Source organism: Muscardinus avellanarius (genome assembly GCF_963383645.1).
Source record: "Muscardinus avellanarius genome assembly, chromosome: 8".
Taxonomy (NCBI): Eukaryota; Metazoa; Chordata; class Mammalia; order Rodentia; family Gliridae; genus Muscardinus; species Muscardinus avellanarius.
In genome coordinates, this window is record NC_137794.1 from 2,443,439 (window position 1) to 2,462,490 (window position 19,052).

Here is a 19,052-nt window from a genome sequence, read left to right on the forward strand (position 1 = left end):
CAGAACCCAGGGGCTTTCTACCTCTGGGCTATACTCCCAGACCTATTATATATTTTATTTGGAAACAGGGTCTCACTGAGTAGCTGAGACTGGCTTTGAACCAGTGCGATCCTCCTGTCTCAGCCTCCCGAGCGCGGGGATTACAAGTGTGCCCACCACGCCCGGCTAAGGGGCTTCCTTTTAATCTAGTTTCTATATTGGGGTTGCACCAAGAGTTTGGAGGATATAAGAGAAATAAATACAATATTCACATGTAAAAGTACTCTGAAAACTGCTCACCTGCCTGAGGTTAGGAGAGCGCAGTGGCCATCTGGGGTCACCTGGGGAGCAAAGGCTAGCCTAGAGCCCTGTTCCGCCCCAGAGACCCGGAGCTGGGCCTCTGTCCTTTGAGGAGACAGCGGGAGGCCCAGGCTGGGTGGGGGAGGCGGCAGGGCAGCACCTAAGCACAGGGGCCCTTCCAGGGCGGAGGCCCACAGCCGGCACCCCCTGTGCGGCTGGCTCCTCTGAGGACGCCTGGGAGGAGGGCAGGAAGGCTGCTCAGGGTCGGGGTTATACAGTGAAGACCGTGCGTCTCTTCCCATCCCGTAACTGTGTGTGTCCTCAGCCTCGGGCCTCTCCTTCCCACTGGGGAAGCCCAGCCCTCAGCCACGCACAGGAGCAGCCGCGGGCACACACCCCAGTTCCCTCCCAGCCCCACGCATCCTCCTGGGCTCCGCTGGCCCCCGGGTCCCCAGCTGCGCCCACTCGCCCCTGCACGGGGCAGCAGCACGTCTGTGCCCGGGAAAGAGTGGGCAAGGCCGGGCCGCACCACGGCCCTCCTGCTCTCCTGGGGCCGGTGGGCCGGCTCCCCTGGCCCGGCGGCCCCTCAGAACATGGCGCTTTTCCGCCTCTGCTGGGTGATCCAGCCTCCGGGGCTCGTGTCCATCTGCAGCATCTTCATCACCCACGCGTCCCGCCGGGCTCCCTCCACGAACTCCGTCAGGGACAGCTGGCCTGAGGGGCAGGGGGTCTCAGCTCCCAAGGGCGAGGATTGCCAGCGTGCCGCCTCGCCGGCTCGCCTCCCAGCTACACTTACAATCCCCATTTTCCAGATGAGGAAATGGAGACGAGACTGAGAAGTTTACTATATTAGCCTGGTCTTCCTGACTCCAAACTTCCCCCTCCTCCTCCTCCTCCTCCTCCTCCTCCTCCTCCTCCTCCATCTCCTCCTCCTCCTCCTCCATCTCCTCCTCCTCCTCCTCCTCCATCTCCTCCTCCTCCTCCTCCTCCTCCTCTTCTTTTATTTTTGGTACTGGGGATTAAACCCAGGGGCATACTACCTTCAAGCCACATCCCAGTCTTTTTTAAGTTTTTAAATTTTAAAACAAGGTCTCACTAAGTTGCCGAAGCTGGCTTCAACCCTCCGGTCTTCCTGTCTCCGCCTCCCAGGCGCTGGGATCACAGGCGTGCACGGTGGCCATGCCCGGATCGTTGTTCTTTCTGTTTGAGTGCCTGGCCGCCAGCGACTCCTGGAGAAGTTCCCACCTCTGCCCTGCCATGGTGCTCATAACCCCCTCCTCGGCGGGCTCCCAGGATCAGAAATGAGACCCTGACCCCGTGCAAAGCCGAGCCGCCGGCCCTCCCGCCAGCGCCTCCCCTCCTACCGTCGCCGTTCTCATCCACCAGGAGGAAGATCCTGTCCACGACCTCCTCGGGCGTGAGCAGCTGGCCTTCGTGCTCCATGCCGGTCTCCACCTGGCAGGCCTTCTTCAGCTTGTAAATGGCCTGCGAGGCGGAGAACAGGGCTGTGGCGTGGAGACCTGCGGCCTCGCCCTACGCAGGGACCCAGCCTCCTGTCTCAGCCTCCCAAAGGCTGGGATTACAAGCATGCGCCACTGCGCCTGGCTGTAATATTTATATTTTCTCTGCAAGTCTGGGTTTAGTTGTGCTCCATAAAGTTTGGTGTTTTATATGCAGTATCGTTATTCATTTTAAAATAGTGCATATGTGTGTGTGATATTCTTTCTTTGGTTCATAGAGTATTTAGAAGTCGCCTAAGTTCTAGAGATTTTCTACTTTTTTGGCGTGTGTGTGTGTGTGTGTGTGTGTGTGTGTGTGTATGTGTGTGGTACTAGGGATGGAACTCGGGCATTCTACCCCTGAGCAACACCCAAGTCCTATTTTTTTAGGGGGGGTTTAGGGATGGAACCCAGGGGCATTCTACCTCTGAGTTACACCCCCAGCCCTACTTTTTAATCTTTATTTTGAAATAGGGTCTAACTGAGTTGTAAAGGGCCTCACTAAGTAGCTGAGGCTGGCCATGAACCACGATCCTCCTGTCTCAGCCTCCCGAATGCTGTCATTACAAGCGTGTGCCACCACACCCGGCTCCCAAGCCCTATTTTCTTTATTTGGAAACAGGGTCTCAATCCGTTGCTGAGGGCCTCGCCAAACTGTTGAGGCTGGCCTCAAACCTGCCATCCTTCTGTCTCTGCCTCCCAAGCGTGGGGATTACAAGCGTGCGCCACCACGCCCGGCTCAAATCATCTTTTAAAAATGATTTCCAGCTACATTCCACTGTGATCAGAAAACACCCTCTGAGTGATTTCAACGCCTCTGCCCCGGCCCCAACCCAGGGGAGCTGTCTCCAGCACCCCGTGCTAGCAAGCCTGGGCGATGCTCCCAGCAGCGGCCCCACCTCCACGATGTCCAGCAGCTCGAGGCGGTCGATGCAGCCGTTGCGGTCCTTGTCGTAGATCTTGAAGGTCCACTTCAGCTTGTGCTCCAGGGTCCCCCGCAGCACCAGGTTCAGGGCCGCCACGTACTCCAGGAAGTCGATGGTGTTGTCCTGCGATGGGCAGTGCTGCTGAGCGCCGCGGCCCCGCCCCACGTGTCCAGTGAGGCCCAGACCCCGCGCCCCTCGTCCCTGCGGCCCCCGGCCTCTGCTCACCGCAGCGCTCCCAGCCCGGGCCTTCCCAGAGCTGTGGCCGCAGGCTCAGCTCAAGGGTCCCCTCCTCCAGGAAGCCTTCCTTCTCCACCACCTCAGCCACAGTCTGGCCTCTGTCGCCCTCCCTATTCTAAGGCTCACATCACCTCCTGGAGTCAAGGGGGCTTGGCTTTGGGGCTGGCTCGAGCCTCGCTCCTCCTGGCGACAGGGAGGGGCTGCCGCTGCTTGTGTGTAGAGATGGTTCCTGTGTTCATGTATGTATGCCTGTATGTATGTACACATGTATGTACTGGGGGTTGAACCCAGGGACAAGCTGCCTCCAGCTACACCCTCAGCCTGGTTTAGTTTCTGTTTTGAAGCAGGGTCCTGCTAGGTTGCTGAGGTGCTTGGTAAATTGCTGAGGTTGTCCTCGAACCTGCGATCCTCTTGCCTTAGCCTCCCAAGTACTTTGAATTACAAGCGTGCACCACCAGGCCTGGCTTCCACACGTTTGTTTGTTTGTTTGTTTGTTTATCTCCGTGTGTCTGTCTCTGCTGGGTCCTGGGCCCAGGTCTGTGCCTGTGTCTGTCTGTCTGTCTGTCTGTCTGTCTGTCTGTCTCTGCTGGATCCCGGGCCCAGGGCAGGGCTCACACGTGCTACCCAGCACACTGTCACTCAGCCCCCCAGCTCCAACATCTGTTTCGGTCCAGCACATGCACACGGCGTACATCTATGGACGCCAAGGGGAGAAGAGCCCACAGCCCGCAGCGCCACGCATTCCTCCTCTGCAGATGTCTAGATTCTGCCTTCTCCTCGGTCCAGAACCTTCTGTTCTCACGGCACCCCTCTCAGCACAGCTCGGCAGAGAGGGGGACGCGGGCTCAGCCTGCTCACGGGAGGTCACTGCGCAGACAGGATCATTGCAGGAGGCTTCCCGCGGGGCTAATCTCATCTGCTGCGCACTTCGTCAGCTCCGATTACTGCCCAGGCCTGAGCGGGAGGGAGGCGCGGGCGGGCGTGGCCCACTGGGTCACCTGCCCCATTTCTCCCCGAATCATCGGGGCGTTTGTGACGAGCCCCGACCCTGTGCTGTCTACAAGAATCCCACCTGACACTTGGTCTCGCCCTCTCTCCTTCCACTGGGAGCAGAGGGCGGAGACAGGCTCGCCAACAGCCGGTCTCCAGCAAACCCAGCCCATCACCTCAGGTTTAGCTGCATTTTTGCACTGGGGATTGAACCCAGAGGTATCTCTACCTCCGAGCTACACCCCCAGCTCTATTTAAATTTTATTTTGAAACAAGGTCTTACTAGGTTGGTGAAAGTCTCACCAAGTTGCTAAGGCTGACCTCGAATCTGTGGTTGTCCTGTCTCAGCCTCCCAAGTAACTGGGGTTACATGTGTGCGCCACCACACCCAGCCCACCTCGGGCTTTATTTATTTATTTATTTATTTATTTATTTATTTATTTGGTGGTACTGGGGGTGGAACCCAGGGGCTTTCTACCTCTGGGCTATATTCCCAGCCCTATTTTATACTTTATTTGGAAACAGGGTCTCACTAAGTTGCTGAGAGCCTCACTAAGTAGCTGAGGCTGGCTTCGAACCTGTGCGATCCTTCTGTCTCAGCCTCCCAAGCGCAGGGATTACAAGCATGCGCCACGCCTGGCCTCACCTCGGGTTTTAACAAGTGAGTTAGATCCGTGGCCCCTTTGATTTTGTTTGCTCTAGAAATTTCAGATCCATTGTCCAGATAGGAAAACGCCTGATAAAAAGATTGTGTCTAGGAGGTTGGGCGACAGCTTAGTGGCAGAGTACTTGCCCGGTTCCACCCCCAGGACTCCAAACAAAAATAAGTATAATTATTGGATTTTACTTTATTGTTTTTTCCCCAATTCTGGGGATAGAACCCAGGGTTGCCCTACACCCCCAACCCTTTTTATTTTATATATATATATATATTTTTTTGTGTGTGTGTGTATGGTATTGGGGATGGAATCTAGGGGCATTGTACCGCTGAGCTGCACCCCCAGCCCTATTTTTTTTTATTCATTTAGTAAAAGGGTCTCACTGAGTTGCAGAGGGCCTCATTAAGTAGTAGCTGAGGCTGTCCATGAACCACGATCCTCCTGTCTCAGCCTCCCAATTGCTGGGATTAAAAGTGTGTGCCACTATGCCTGGCTTTTTATTTTCTATTTTAAGGCAGAGGCTTGCTAAGTTGCCTGAGTTGCCCGGGCTGGCCTTGAACTTGTGATCTTCCTGCCCCAGCCTCTCAAATTGCTGGCATTACAGGAGTGCCACTGTGCCTGGCCTTTCTGTTGAACTTTGATTCAATTCCCACATGTGTAATTACAAAATTTGGTATCTTCTCAGCTGCCAGAGCCATTGGAGGGCTGTAAGAAGCCCTGTGGTGTGGCAGCCCTTCCTGATACCCTCTGTGACCTGAGGAACCCGCCCCCTCTCGCAGGCAGGGTGGCACCTCCTCCTCCGGCGCAGAAACCCCGACCAGTCTCAGTTGAAGGACGGTCGGGGGGCTCTGGGTCTGCGCTAGCATAGGTGTCCTCTGTGGGGCTCTCCTCTGCTCGTGGGTTTAGGGTGACAGGTCTCTTGTGTGGACGCTCAGGGCCTTAGCGCCTTGGCCAAGACCCAGAGAAGACCCAACATCAGTCAGCTCTCAGGAAGAGGTGCAGTAGAAGGGACAGAATGATGGGCAGAGAGGAGGGGGCAGGAGGAGCTGGGCCTGGGGTGCATCTCTGGCCCAGGATGGGAAGGTGCCAGGTGGACTGGGATGGGTCCCCATCCAGGGCGACTCACCCCATTCTTGTCGAAGGCCCGGAACATGCCCTCTACGTACTGGCTGGCCTCTGCGTTGCCTGTGACCTTGAAGAAGCGTTTGAACTCGTGCATGAAGAGGGTGCCGCTGGGGCACTCCACCACGAACTTCTTGTACCATTCCTGCAGCTCCGCCACGTCCATCTCGCCGGCTGCCTCCACCTCCTCCCAGCTGAACTGCTGCCCCATCGCGGCCCAGGGATGTCAGGGGCCCCGTGCGCTGGCTCCTCAGGCTCCGGGCCTCTCCTTCCTCCTCCGCTGTCTGGCCAGCCTCTTCATGGTCTCCTGGGCAACTGCATCTGATGGGCAGCAGAGGGCGGGCCGCGAGGGCAGTAGGCGCTAAGCTGCCCTAAGACCGTTAGTACATTTCCTGGCAGCCTCACCTCCAGCCTGCTAAGCTCCCCGCCTCACCCCTCCCTTAGCCTGGCCAAGAGTACCAAGCCGCCCCCAGACCCGAGGAGGGAGGAGGGCAAGAAACAGGCCGTGGAGTCAGGAAGAGTTGGTTCACAGGCTGGACAGCCTCCTCTCGTGTACTCTCCCAGGCTGCTGTCTGTCCTCTGTCTAGCTAGCTATTACTTATTTTTGTGGTACCAGGGATTGAATCCAGAGGCATTTTACCTTCAAGCTACCTCCTCAACCCAATTTTACTTATTTTTGTGGTTCTGGTAATCTAACCCAGGGGCATTCTGCCTCTGAGCTATACCCTCTGCCCTATTTTATTTTTTTATTTGAAAACATGGTCTAAGTTGTGGAGGGCCTCACAAATTGCTGAAGCTGGCCAAGAACCTGCAATCTTCCTGTCTCAGCTTCTCAAGTACTGGGATTACAAATGTGTGCCACCAAACCCAGCTTTCTTTTGGGGAGTGGTGGTGGTGCTGAGGATGGACCCCAGGGGCATTCTATCTCCAAGCTACACCCCAGCCTTATTTTTTAGTCTTTATTTTGAAACAGGGTCTCACTGAGTTGCAAAGGGCATAAGTAGCTGAGGCTGGCTGCGAACCGTGATCCTCCTGTCTCAGCCTCCCGAATGCTGGGATGACGAGCGTGTGCCCCCATGCTGGCTTCTAATTTTCTTCTATGGGAACAGGGTCTCAGTATACCGCGAGAGCATCCCTAAGCTGCCGAGTCTGGCTTTGAACCTGCGATCCTCCTGTCTCAGCCTCCCAGTACTGGGATTATGAGTGTGCGCCACCATGCCCAGCTCTACCACTTCTGAAACACTCAAACGTTGCTTTCACCAGGGCATGGTGGTGCACACTTGTAATCCCAGTACTTGGGAGAAAGAGACAAGATAGCAGGTTCGAGGCCAGCCTCAGCAATCTAGTGAGGCCCTCCGCAACTTAGTGAAACCCTGTTTTCAAGCAAAGAATAAAAATAGTGAGCCGGCGTGGGGGCGCACCTTGTAATCCCCGTGCTTGGGAGGCTGAGATAGAAGGATCACACAGGTTCGAAGCCAGCCTCAGCTGCTTAGTGAGGCTCTCAGCAACTTAGTGAGACCCCGTTTTCAAATAAAACATAAAATAGGTCTGGGAATATTGCCCAGAGGTAGAAAGTCCCCGAGTTTCGCAAAAAAAAAAATATATATATATAAAAATAGTGCTGGGGATGGAGCTCAGAGGTAGAATGCCCCTGGGTTCGATTCCTAATACTACACATAGAAAATAAAATAATAATCATAGTATTAAGAATAAGAATAGTGCTTTGCATGTACAAGGAGCTCACGTCCGTGTCAGGTAATATGCAGTGGTGTCAGACAGCGAGGGATCCTGGGAGATAGCACACTCCTCTGCAGCTTTTTTCTTTTCATTTTGATGCATATTATTTTGGTACTAGGGATTGAACCCAGAAGCATTCTACCTCTGAGCTCCACCCCTTACCTTTTTTTACTTTTTATTTGGAAACAGGGTCTCCTTAGTTTGCTGTGGCTGCCAGGCGTGAGAGTGTGCCTGTAATCCCAACATTCAGGAGGCTGAGACAGGATTGGGGTTCACGAAGAGCTCAGCTTTAGTGAGGCCCCTTGCAACTCAGTGACACCCTGTTTCCAAATAAAGAATAAAAAATAGGGTTAGGGGTGTAACTCAGAGCCAGAATGCCTCTGGGTTCCATCCCTAGTATCCCCCCCCCCCCACATACACACACACAAGTTGCCTAGCTGGCCTGGAGCCTGCGCTCCCGTCTCAGCCTCCAAGTACTGCAATCCCAGGCGAGCAGCACCGCCTGGCTGTTCCTCGGCTTCTTTAGAGCATCTGTGTGAGCAGGGGTGGTTGAAGCGAGGATGCAGGTGGGGCTCTGGGCCCAGAGGGGACTTGAGGACGCTAGCCCAGAGCTCCCAACCATCCCCCATCTGCGCGCACGCACCCAGGTGTCGGGGCAGCATCTTCTGGGTATCATGGAGGGCGGCACCCCTCCTGGCCAGCCCTAGGGCCCGCTGTTATCCAAGCAAATTAGAGTGCAGTGCGGCACCTGCACCAGGATTCTACCAATGAGATGATTCTAGCCTCTGCTTTGGGAAGCTGGTTTCTTTTGTGTGTGGTACTGGGGATTGAACCTAGAGGCATTCTACCTTTGAGCTACTCCCCTAGCCCGATTTATCTGGAAACAGGTTCTTGCTAGGTTGATTTGGGTCTCACGACTTGCTGAGGTTATGCTCGAACCTGCGATCTTTCTGTTTCAGCCTCCCAAGTACAAGGATCACAGGCGTGCGCCGCCACACCCGGGGATCTGCAACTTGACTGGCTTTCCAGATGGGTCAGTTGCCCGTGACCTGCCCTAAAAATACTGCTGAGCTATTGAGGTATAAATATATCTTAGAGAGGATTAAGACTCCAGAGAGAATGGGGAGCTGGAAGCCAGAACAGCAGGACTTAAGGAGGGCGGGCTGGGAACTGAGCAGGGGATTTGCAAAGAGAACCCTGGGCTTGCAGGCAGCCAGCCCGAGCCGGCTCCAGGCTCTGGGCGGAGCTTGGGGACCTCCAACAGTGAATGCCCACGGGAGCTGAGGGCCCGCTGCCTTCCCTGTCCACGGCCCAGCCCTCCAGGCATGGGACACCAGCCTGCCTGCCTTGCACTTCTCTTCCTCTTCTACTCCTTGTTCCCCCTAGCCTGCCTCACTCGGAAGCATCAGAGAAAAGGAGTACGTGTTGCTAAGGTGAAAGCGCGAACAAGTGTGGGGTTAGCTTTAAAAGCTCTACATTCGGCCAGGCGTGGAGGCCCTTTGCAACTCAGCAAGATCCTGTTTCCAAATAAAGAATAAAAAATAGGGCTGGGGAGCCAGGCGTGGTGGCACACACTTGTAATCCCTACGCTTGGGGAGGCAGAGACAGGAGGATCGCACAGGTTCGAAGCCAGCCTCGCTGGCTTAAGAGACCCTGTTTCCAAATAAAAAAAATATAAAAAATAGGTCTGGGAGTGTAGCCCAGAGGTAGAAGGGTTTCCAAGAACCCCAGTACCACACACACACACACACACACACACACACACACACACACACACACACAAGCTGGGGTATAGCTCAGAGGTAGAATGCCCCTGGCTTCTATCCCTGGTACTGCAAGAAAAACAAAAAGAAAAAGTTCTCCATTTATTATATGGCATTTGAGTTCCTTGTAGCTTTGGTTTGGTACTGGGGGTTGGACCCAGGGTCTCATGAACACGAGGCAAGCACTCAACCACTGAGCTGGCCTCATCCAGCTCTCTCAGGGGATATCCATCCATCCACCCAGCCACCACCCACTCATCCTTCCTTCCTTGTGTTGGTGGTACTGGGAGGCAGAGGAACCCAGGGGCATTCTATTTCCGAGCTACACTCCCACACCAATTTTTTTATTTTTTATTTTTTTGTGTGTGGTACTGGGGATGGAACCCAAGGGCCTTCTACCTCCAGGCTACACTCCCAGACCTATTTTATATGGAAACAGGGTCTCTTAAACCAGCTGAGGCTGGCTTCGAACCTGAACGATCCTCCTGTCTCAGCATCCCAAGTACAGGGATTACAAGCGTAAGCCATCACGCCCGGCTTCTTATTCTTTATTTTGAAACAGGGTCTCACTGAGTTGCAGAGGGCCCAAGTAGCTGAGGCTGTCCATGAACCTTGTTCCTCCTGTCTCAGCCTCCCGAATGCTGGGATTACAAGTGTGCGCCACCACGCCTGGCCAATAGCAATCTAGTTTAAAGGGGAAAAAAAGGGAAAAAACTGAAAAAACTCCAAAGATGTGAAGGAAACCACAGACAGAGACCCGCTTCTGCTGTAGAGAAGAAATAAAGCGCCCCTGGGCTCACCGTACCCACTGCTGCCGCCCCTGCAATCTGCCGCCTCAGGGCTCAAAATGCTATTTAATTTCATGTAAAAATACACATCTTGGCAAAGCAAATGACACCTACCCAAAGAACGAGGCCTCTTATGAGTGAGGAGCTTAAGGAGAAACACTGACCTGTGCCTTGCAATGTTTAAAAACCACTCAGTTGCGAGGCAGGTGGTGCACGCTTATAACCGCTCTACTAGAGGCTGAGGCAGGAGGATCGTGGGCTCACGGTGGCCTCAGCAACTTGTGAGGCCCTCGTGACTTAGTGAGACCCTGTTTCAAAATAAAAAATAATATAGGGCTGGGGCTGTATCTCAGAGTTAGAATGCCCCTGGGTTCAATCCCCAGTATTGCAAAAAAAAAAAAAAAAAGTAATGCTTCAATCAGGTATATTTGTGGGCCATCAGCCCTACAGCAACACGCCGGCCGTGCCAGGGTGAACACTCATGTGAGGTTAGCCAAAGGTTCCTTCAAAGCAACTTCATAAAAACGCATTTTCCAATGAATGAACTGAGATAAATTAAAACCAGAACAAACTACTAATTGAACAACAGCAGGACACAATATGACACTGACTCTGGGCTCGGAGGATCCAAGCGGTCGGCTTGTGTTCTTTAAAAAGTCGGAACTGAATTGACTACAAGTATAAAACCCAGAAAAGGTCCTTCCACCCCAGTTCGGTCTGCTGCCAAGGGCGGGAGCCTCGGGAGAGCAGCGAGGACCCGCCGTCCGGCCGCACCCCGGTGTCCTTTCCATCCAGCGCAGGTGGCGCGGGCATTACGACTTGCTTTCTTCTTTCTTCTCTGGTACTGTTTCCCAGATTGGCTCCTTGATATGTTCTGGTAACTGTTCTAATTTTGTCTAAAAATAGAAGCAAAACAAAACCACGTTATGAACTTAAATGAACTTTGACGACCAACTAGATCTATTGATTTGTCAAATACTCATGGCTTCTTTTTCTGTTATCCCCTTTGCCTTTCTGTAGGACTCTGAAATGGAGAGAAGGAAACTTGACAGTATAAAGCTCCTGTACAAGCTGGGCGTGGGGGTGCATGCTTGTAATCCCAGCATTCCTTGTCATCCATTTGGGAGGCTGAGACAGGAAGATCACGGTTTGCAGACAGCCTCAGCTAAGGGAGGCCCTTTGCAACCCAGTGAGACTGTTTCAAAATAAAGAATAAAAAATAGGGCAGGGGGTGCAGCTCGGAGGTAGAACGCCCCTGGGTTCGATCCCTAGTACCCACACACACACAGAATAAGCAAGCAAGCACTTGTCCATCCATATAATCTACTTGATCCAGAGTGGTCTCTCCAGGGATGGCCACTTAATGTCCCCAAGTCTCAACAACTCTTAGGAAGGGAGACTTCGAAGGCGGCCTGCGAGGACGTGGGCTGCAGTGACAGGTTCTGTTACACAGGAAGGGGTCCCCAACCACTGTGGCCATTCTGCTCCAGGTTGGCCGCAGGTCCGCCCTCCACTGGGTGGAGCAAGGCCAGGCACAACGTGTCAAAGCAATGCAGCTACTCCCTCAAAGAGACAAACATTCGGTCATACCTTTGTAACTTCCATGGCAACCCCCTCAGGTAAGTTTCGCTGAATATATTCCAAGTAGACATCAGCTGTGCATCCCGTTAGACGGTCCAGCTGAAACATCCAACACATAAGGGCTCATGGTGCTGTCAGAGGGGCAGTCGACAAGGTTTTGTTCTTCTTACAAGTGCTGAAGCCTGTTCTTCCTCTAAGAAGTCTTACATAGAACATTATATATATATATATATATATATATATATATATTTTTTTTTTTTTTTGCAGTACTGGGGATGGAACCCAGGGGTATTCTACCTCCAAGCTACACCCTGAGCTCTATTTATTTATTCTTTATTTTGAAACAGAGTCTCAATGAGTTGCAAAGGACTTCACTAAGTAGCTGAGGTTGGCTGTGAACCTGCCTCCCAAGTACTAGATTACAAGTGCATGCTGCCACACCAAGCTCTGATATTTATTAATGATGGAATAATACTAATTTTACCAATTGGGCACATCTGTAATCCTCAATTGAGGCAAGACCATCACAAGTTTGAGGCCAGCCTCAACAACTTAGCAAGACTCTGTCTCAAAATAAAAAATATGGTGCATGCCTGTAATCCCAGTACTTGGGAGGCTGAGACGGGAGGATAGCAAATTTGAGGCAAGCCTAAGCAATTTAGCAAGACCCAATTTCTTTGTGTGTGTGTGTGTGTGTGTGTGTGTGTGTGTGTGTGTGTGAGTGTGTAAGGGGGGTATTGGGGGTAGAACCCTCAGACATCTTTCTTTTTTTCTTCTTTTTTTTTCCATCTGGGGGTGGAACCCAGGAGCATTCAACCTCTGAACTATACCCCCGCCCTATTTTTTATTCTTTATTTTGAAACAGGGCCTCACTAAGTTGCAGACGGCCTAAGTAGCTGAGGCTGTCCCTGAACCGTGATCCTTCTGTCTCAGCCTCCCAAATGCTGGGATTACAAATGTGCACCACCACACACAGCTGAGACCGTTTCCAAATAAGATATAAAATAGGTCTGGAGGTGTAGCTTGGAGGCAGAAGGCCCCTGGGTTCCATCCCCAAGATCACAAAATAAATAAAATAAAAAATGCAACACACATGCTTGTTTCAGTGAACCCCCGTCACCGTGGGCGGCAGCACTCTTGGCCCTCTTCACACTGTTACGATGGCTGCGCTGCCGCCCTCCCCTTACAGGTCACGCAGCTGAGGACGTGCCTCACAGCCTGACCCACAAGCGCCACGGGTATGAAAGCGCCGTCGGGCCTTCCGCCACCCCAGGCCACTGCCCATGGACTCATGAGCGAGGCCGCGGACTAATGGCAGACCTCGAGCTGTGTGTCGCTGCCCTGGGAATCCCACGAGCACGGGACTAACTATTAAAACCGGACAAACTTAACTAAGATTCCAGAAGTATGAGCAGAATTATTCCAATGCTATCTTACTATCTAAAGATTAGCTGGCAGAAAAAGAATTTAAAAACAGAAGAAATTAACATAGTCTGCACGTATAGGTTATTCACTATCCTAGGGGTGGCTCTGAATTTGGTTTTCCTGGCACATGGCTTCCATAAACACAAGAAGACATTTACCTTCTCCACAACTATGTGAGCCTAGCTAGCAGGAAGACCACTGAGTCAACTAAAGGAGAGGTATGATATGTTAGTTTAAATTTGGCTTATTTATTTATTTAATTTATTTTTGGTGGTACTGGGGGTGGAACCCAGGGGCTTTCTACCTCCGGGCTATACTCCCTGACCTTTTTAATATTTTATTTGGAAACAGGGTCTCACTAAGTTGCTGAGAGCCTCACTAAGTAGCTGAGGCTGGCTTCGAACCTTTGTGATCCTCCTGTCTCAGCCTCCCAAGCACAGGGATTACAAGCGTGCGCCACCACGCCCGGCTTAAATTTGGCATATTTAAAAATGCCCGAATAGAGCCAGGCGTGGTGGCGCACGCTTGTAATCCCAGCATCCGGGAGGCTGAGACCAGAGGATCGCAGTTCGTGGACAGCCTCGGCTACCTAGTGAGGCCCTCTGCAACTTAGTGAGACCCAGTTTCAAAATAAAGAAGAAATGGAGCAGGAGGTGTAGTTCAGAGGTCGAATGCCCCCAGGTTCCATCCCCAGACCCCCACACACAATAAAAAGCCCGAATAGCTGAGCTGCTCACCTCCAAACATCTGTAAAGTGTCCTCATTTCATACTGAACCCTGTGCTTCTTGAAAATGTGCACCGACTTGAGGAGAGTCAAGCGCTCTATCTTCCTGGGAGGCTCATGCCTGAAGGAATGGACAATTCAGCAAATGTAAACTGACTGTTCCAGCCTGAGTCACCGATGTCCAAGCACAATCCCACAATTGTGGAGGGCAGGCTCACACTCAATTACAGGTATTAACTACACTTACTGACTCCATGTGTCAAGACTGTCATCTCTAACAACTGCTGTCAGAGCTCAGGCCAAAAATGAATCTCACTATCATGGGCAATTACAATGCACCAATTAAAAATAAAAAGAGAGCCCAGGCCAAAAGAGACGCCACGGAGCGCAAGAGGAGCCTTTTCCCACACACAGGGACGCGGGCTGGCAGGCAGGCGTGCACGTGCTCACACACGTGCCTTCGACCTCACACCCTGAGCCCCTGGCCAAGCGCACGAGCCGTGAAGAGCGGCGTGCGTGACGGCACAGCTGCAGCGTCTGCTCTCTGTTGTTTCAGATGAGGTCACAGCTGCCTTGGGAATCACAAAACTAGCACCTGTTTTGGGAGCCAGTGTGGCCTTCTGCTTTGTTAAGAGGCCAGACTGGCCAAGGAGGAGGCTGCTCTTGGCCCAGGTGCCTTCAAGCTCGGCCGCAGCTCCTGGCTGAGTGGTGCTTCTAGGGTACAGGGGGAAGAATGGGCGCGGGGTCAAAGCTCGGCACATCTGAAGGGTCCCAAAGCGTGTGTCCCCTGTCTACTGCCTGCTTCCCAGAGACCCCGGCCCGCGCGTCCTGGATCTCTTGACGGCTCTGTCGTTTCTAGAGTGCTCCTTTCATTTTCCTTGCTTACTCACTCCAGCACTAAAAATTCCAGTAGACAAGGAAAAAACGATCTTGCTTAGAATAACACAGACAAACATGTATACCCTACCCTGCCAGCCTTCAACCCCACTGGGTAAGCTCAGACCTACCCAGGACCAGCACCCGTTTCTTGGCTGGTCATATTACAGCAGCTAACACCATATCAGGAACTTATACGTACACTTTAATTGAGATACCAAGTTCCTTAGCAGCAAGCACGGCAAAGTACTCATAACTGTCCAATACAGCCTTATCGTGGCCTTTTACTAAAATCAACAGGCGTTTATATAATGTGTCTGGTTCATCAGAAACGGTCACCTAAAATAAAAAAGAGAAGTTTAGGACTGGAGGTGTAGCTCAGTGTGAAGTACTTGCCTGAAAAAAGGACTGCAGATTTGAGACTAGCCTCAGCAATTTAGCAAGAATGTTTCCACATAAAAAAGGCCCTTTACAACTCAGTAAAAACCCGTTTCAAAATAAAGAATAAAAAATAGGGCTGGGGGTGGAGCTTGGAGGTAGAATGCCCCTGCGTTCCATCCCAGTACTGCAAATTAATTAATTAATTAATTAAAATCAGGCTGGGGTATAACTCAGAGGTAGGATGCCCCTGGGTTCCATCCCCCGTACCATACACACAAAAATAAATAAAAATCACACTTGCACGAGTGTCAGAATCTTTAAATACAGTATGAATCAAATGGAATTTCAAGGCTATCTACAAAATCATTAGCTTAAGAGAACTTTCCAACCAAATAATTATTGAACTTAAAATTCACAAGAGCTAGTGTGAATCCTTCTAGACATCTGTCCTGTAAAACGATTTCGTCCAGGCACATGCACACCAAAATGGACTCCTGTCATAGTGTCCTGCACAGTAAGAAAGGCCTTTGGGGCCTGTGTCGCAGGCAGCCTGGTCAGAGGACCCGTGCTGGGAGTGAATCTGCTCCTGCTGAGGGCCAGTGGGCTCGCCCACCGCCTCAGCGCCCCCCAGCCTCTTCGCATATCCAATAGATAGCAAGGCCTGAACCATAGCTCAGAGCATTTCTGTAGGGAAAAAATAAAACATAAATCAAAGCGCTTATAAATTGTTAAACACTGTTATACAAAGTAAAGCTACTTCTACTCATCTTTATTAGGTCTTATTCATGCATCTTTCACCTGCCTTAATATATAAATTACTCATCTAATTAAAGTGCTATGAAACTGACCGTGCCTATAACATCTCTCGCTTCCACTCTAATACCTACAGACCTCGGGAATAATGGGCTGGTACTGCAGGCTCTCTGCCAGCAGGAGAATCAGCCTCAGTCCACTCACCACCATGTCAGGAGGTTGCTGCTAGCCAACGACTCAGGGCGAAATCACTTCACCCCAGAGAGAGCACTTACTAACAGGCGGCTAGACATCTCTCAGTTACTCCAGACAGCGCTGTTGGAGGAGCAGAACACACTGACTGTCGCTGTCAAAAGTCAGGGACGAGGAGCGAGCAAAGAGCCCTAAGATGGTCCTAATGACCCCTGCAGGATTTGATGTATGCACTTATTATTTATTTTGTGCTACTGGGGACTGAACCCAGGGGCATTCTACTTCCAAGCTACACCCTAGTCCTATTTCTTTTTATATTTTTTATTTTGAAACAGGATCTCACTAAGTCACTGAGGCTGGCCTCAAACCTGCCATCTTCCTCTCTCAGACTCCCAAGTACTGGGATTATAGGCATGCATCACCACACTGGGCTAGCTTTCATTTTTATATTTTGCAGAACTAGGGATGGAGTCCAGGGACATTCTACCTCCAAGCTACCCCCAGCCCTATTTTTTATTCTTTATTTTGAAACAGGGTCTCACTGAGTTGCAGAGGGCCTCACTAAGTAGCTGAGGCTGTTCTCGAACTGTGATCCTCCTGTGTCAGCTTCTCAAATGCTGGAATTATAAGCGTGTGCCATCAGGCCCAATTTAGATTTTGTTTTTAATTTTTTTTTTGTAGTGCTGGGGTTGAATCCCAGGCTTTGCACATGCTACGCAAGTGTTCTACCTCTGAGCTACACCCATAGGCTTTTTATAGGGTTTTAAAGACATTCTGAATCTAGCAGCTTAGTGAGACCCTGTTTCAAAATAAAAAATAAAAAGCCCCTTAGCCGGGCGTGGTGGCGCACGCTTGTAATCCCCGCGCTTGGGAGGCTGAGACAGGAGGATTGCACAGATTCGAAGCCAGCCTCAGCTACTGAGTGAGGCTCTCAGCAACTTAGTGGGACCCTGTTTCCAAATAAAATATAAAATAGGTCTGGGAAGATAGCCCGGAGGTAGAAAGGCCTACACGTGTAGCTTGGAGGTAGCCTGCCCCTGGGTTCAGTCCCCAGTTAAAAAGATAAAAAAGGCATATATGTACGGAATTTGTTATAGAAATTAAAACCCAGGAGATTTCACATAAGAATCTGCACACTGGAGGATTCAGATGATCTGCATCAGCAGATCGATTACCTAGGTGGCCTCAAGTGTCTAGCGTCCCACCGTGCCCACCTGCCACCTGCCCACGGCCTCGCCCCGCAGGCCTGACCCGGGCAGCGCAGACCAGCATCTATGTGTACTGCCACAGAAACGTACCCAGCATCCAGTCAGTGAAAAAGAAGACACAGTGCTACAATGTGGACTACAAACATGCACGCCCAGCAGCGTTTCTTAATTACAATACATGCCAGGCACGGTCGCGCACATTTGTAATCCCAGGACTTGGGAGGCTGAGACAGGAGGACCACAGGTTCGAAGCCAGCCTCAGCTACTTAGTGAGGCTCTCTGCAACTTAGTGAGACCCTGTTTCCAAATACAGAATAAAACAGGTGTAGCTCAGAGGTAGAATGCCCCTGGGTTCAATCCCCAGTACGAAAAAAACAAAAACAAAGAAAAAATGAAAAAATAAACAAATGCACAAGAAACGGGGCTCACAGAGCCCAAGGAGCGAGTGCGCCTAGCAAGCTTACGTGGCTACTTCTGGACTTCTACTACTGGTGTTAACGTTCTTTCTCACTGTCGACAATAAGATACTTTCCAGGTCTAAACTCAATACTTAAAATGAAACCAAGACTTGCGCCGGGCGTGGTGGCGCACACTTGTAATCCCCGCGCTTGGGAGGCGGAGACAGGAGGATCGCGCAGGTTCGAGGCCAGCCGCGCTGGCGTAAGAGACCCTGTTTCAAAAATATAAAATAGGTCTGGGAGTGTAGCCCGGAGGTAGAAGGGCTTCCAGGAACCCCAGTACCACCAAAAAAAAAGAAACCAAGACTTGAAGGGGCCGGGCACCTGTAATCCCAGGACTTGGGAGGCTGACACAGGGGTCCACAGGTGGGAAGCCAGCCTCAGCAACTTAGCGAAACCCCATTTCCAAATACTAAAATAGGGCTGGAGTGTAGCTCGGAGGTAGAATGCCCCCCCAATTTTTTTTTTGCAGTACTGGGGACTGAACCCAGGGGGATCCTACCTCTGAGCTGTACCCTGAGCTCTATTATTTCTTATTATTTACTTCTGAAATAATTCTTGCTAGGTTGATGAAAGCCTCTCTAAATTGCCAAGGCTGGCTTTGAATCGCCAACCCCCACCTCGGCCTCTCAAGAGCTAGGATTACAAGCACGTGCCACCATGCTGGCTATTCTGCATCATTAATTATTACAATGCCTTAATTATACTGGGCTAAAAGCAAGAGACTGCTCCTTACCACAGTTTTGGGGGTAAGTACTTTATTCCTAAAATAACTCAAATGCTGAAGATAACACGAGTACCCAGTGACACTGGAGAACTGCAGTGTACGGTTGCCAGTATTAACCACATAAAATCATATGTTTATTGCTAATGTAGTTCCTTAAGTCAAGAAATAGGGAAAACATACCGTGGGCTTGGTCAGGTCCTTTGGAACGTCGACATGTAGGTTTGAAAACTGCACCCACTTCATGTTGGTAGTGCTGCGTGGAAGGGGGAGAGAAATCCATGGAAAACGGCACAAAAGCCCACTTTCTAGTTCAATTAAACAGTCTAACTGGATACTTACAGAAGAAAGACACCATTTTTGGCTGCACTGTTCTTAAAACTATTTACAGACAAATTCCCCAAGCTCTGAAAAAAAAAAAGGGTGGGGGAGAAGTACTGTTAGAATTAAGTCAACCAGCGGGCGTGGTGGCGCACGCTTGTAATCCCCGCGCTTGGGAGGCGGAGACAGGAGGATCACGCAGGCTCGAAGCCAGCCGCACGCTGGCTTAGGAGACCCTGTTTCCAAAATGAAAATGTAAAAATAGGTCTGGGAGTGTAGCCCCGAGGTAGAAGGGCTTCCAGGAACCCCAGTACCGCCAAAAAAAAAAAAAAAAAAAAAGAATTAAAGTCAACTGCCAGAATAGTTATTGTTTTCAGTAAAAACCTAAAGATCCATGATAATCAAATG

The 19,052-nt window shown here is 51.1% G+C and overlaps 2 protein-coding genes across 2 annotated transcripts; both read right to left on the reverse strand.

The window, feature by feature from the left end:
• Positions 1 to 865: 865 nt before the first annotated feature.
• Positions 866 to 5,923, reverse strand: GUCA1B (guanylate cyclase activator 1B; the record flags this gene model as incomplete). Its single annotated transcript, XM_080699779.1, has 4 exons — positions 866 to 993; positions 1,644 to 1,764; positions 2,678 to 2,827; positions 5,717 to 5,923. 4 exons carry the CDS (start codon positions 5,921 to 5,923, stop codon positions 866 to 868), a joined length of 606 nt encoding a protein of 201 aa, XP_080555905.1.
• A 4,889-nt stretch (positions 5,924 to 10,812) lies between these two features.
• Positions 10,813 to 18,721, reverse strand: MRPS10 (mitochondrial ribosomal protein S10; the record flags this gene model as incomplete). Its single annotated transcript, XM_080700594.1, has 6 exons — positions 18,666 to 18,721; positions 18,507 to 18,579; positions 14,810 to 14,946; positions 13,744 to 13,852; positions 11,591 to 11,680; positions 10,813 to 10,896 (listed from the first exon to the last, which is right to left on the reverse strand). The coding sequence occupies exons 2-6, from the start codon at positions 18,567 to 18,569 to the stop codon at positions 10,813 to 10,815; spliced, it is 483 nt and encodes a 160-aa protein (XP_080556720.1). The 5' UTR covers positions 18,570 to 18,579; positions 18,666 to 18,721.
• Positions 18,722 to 19,052: the final 331 nt, after the last annotated feature.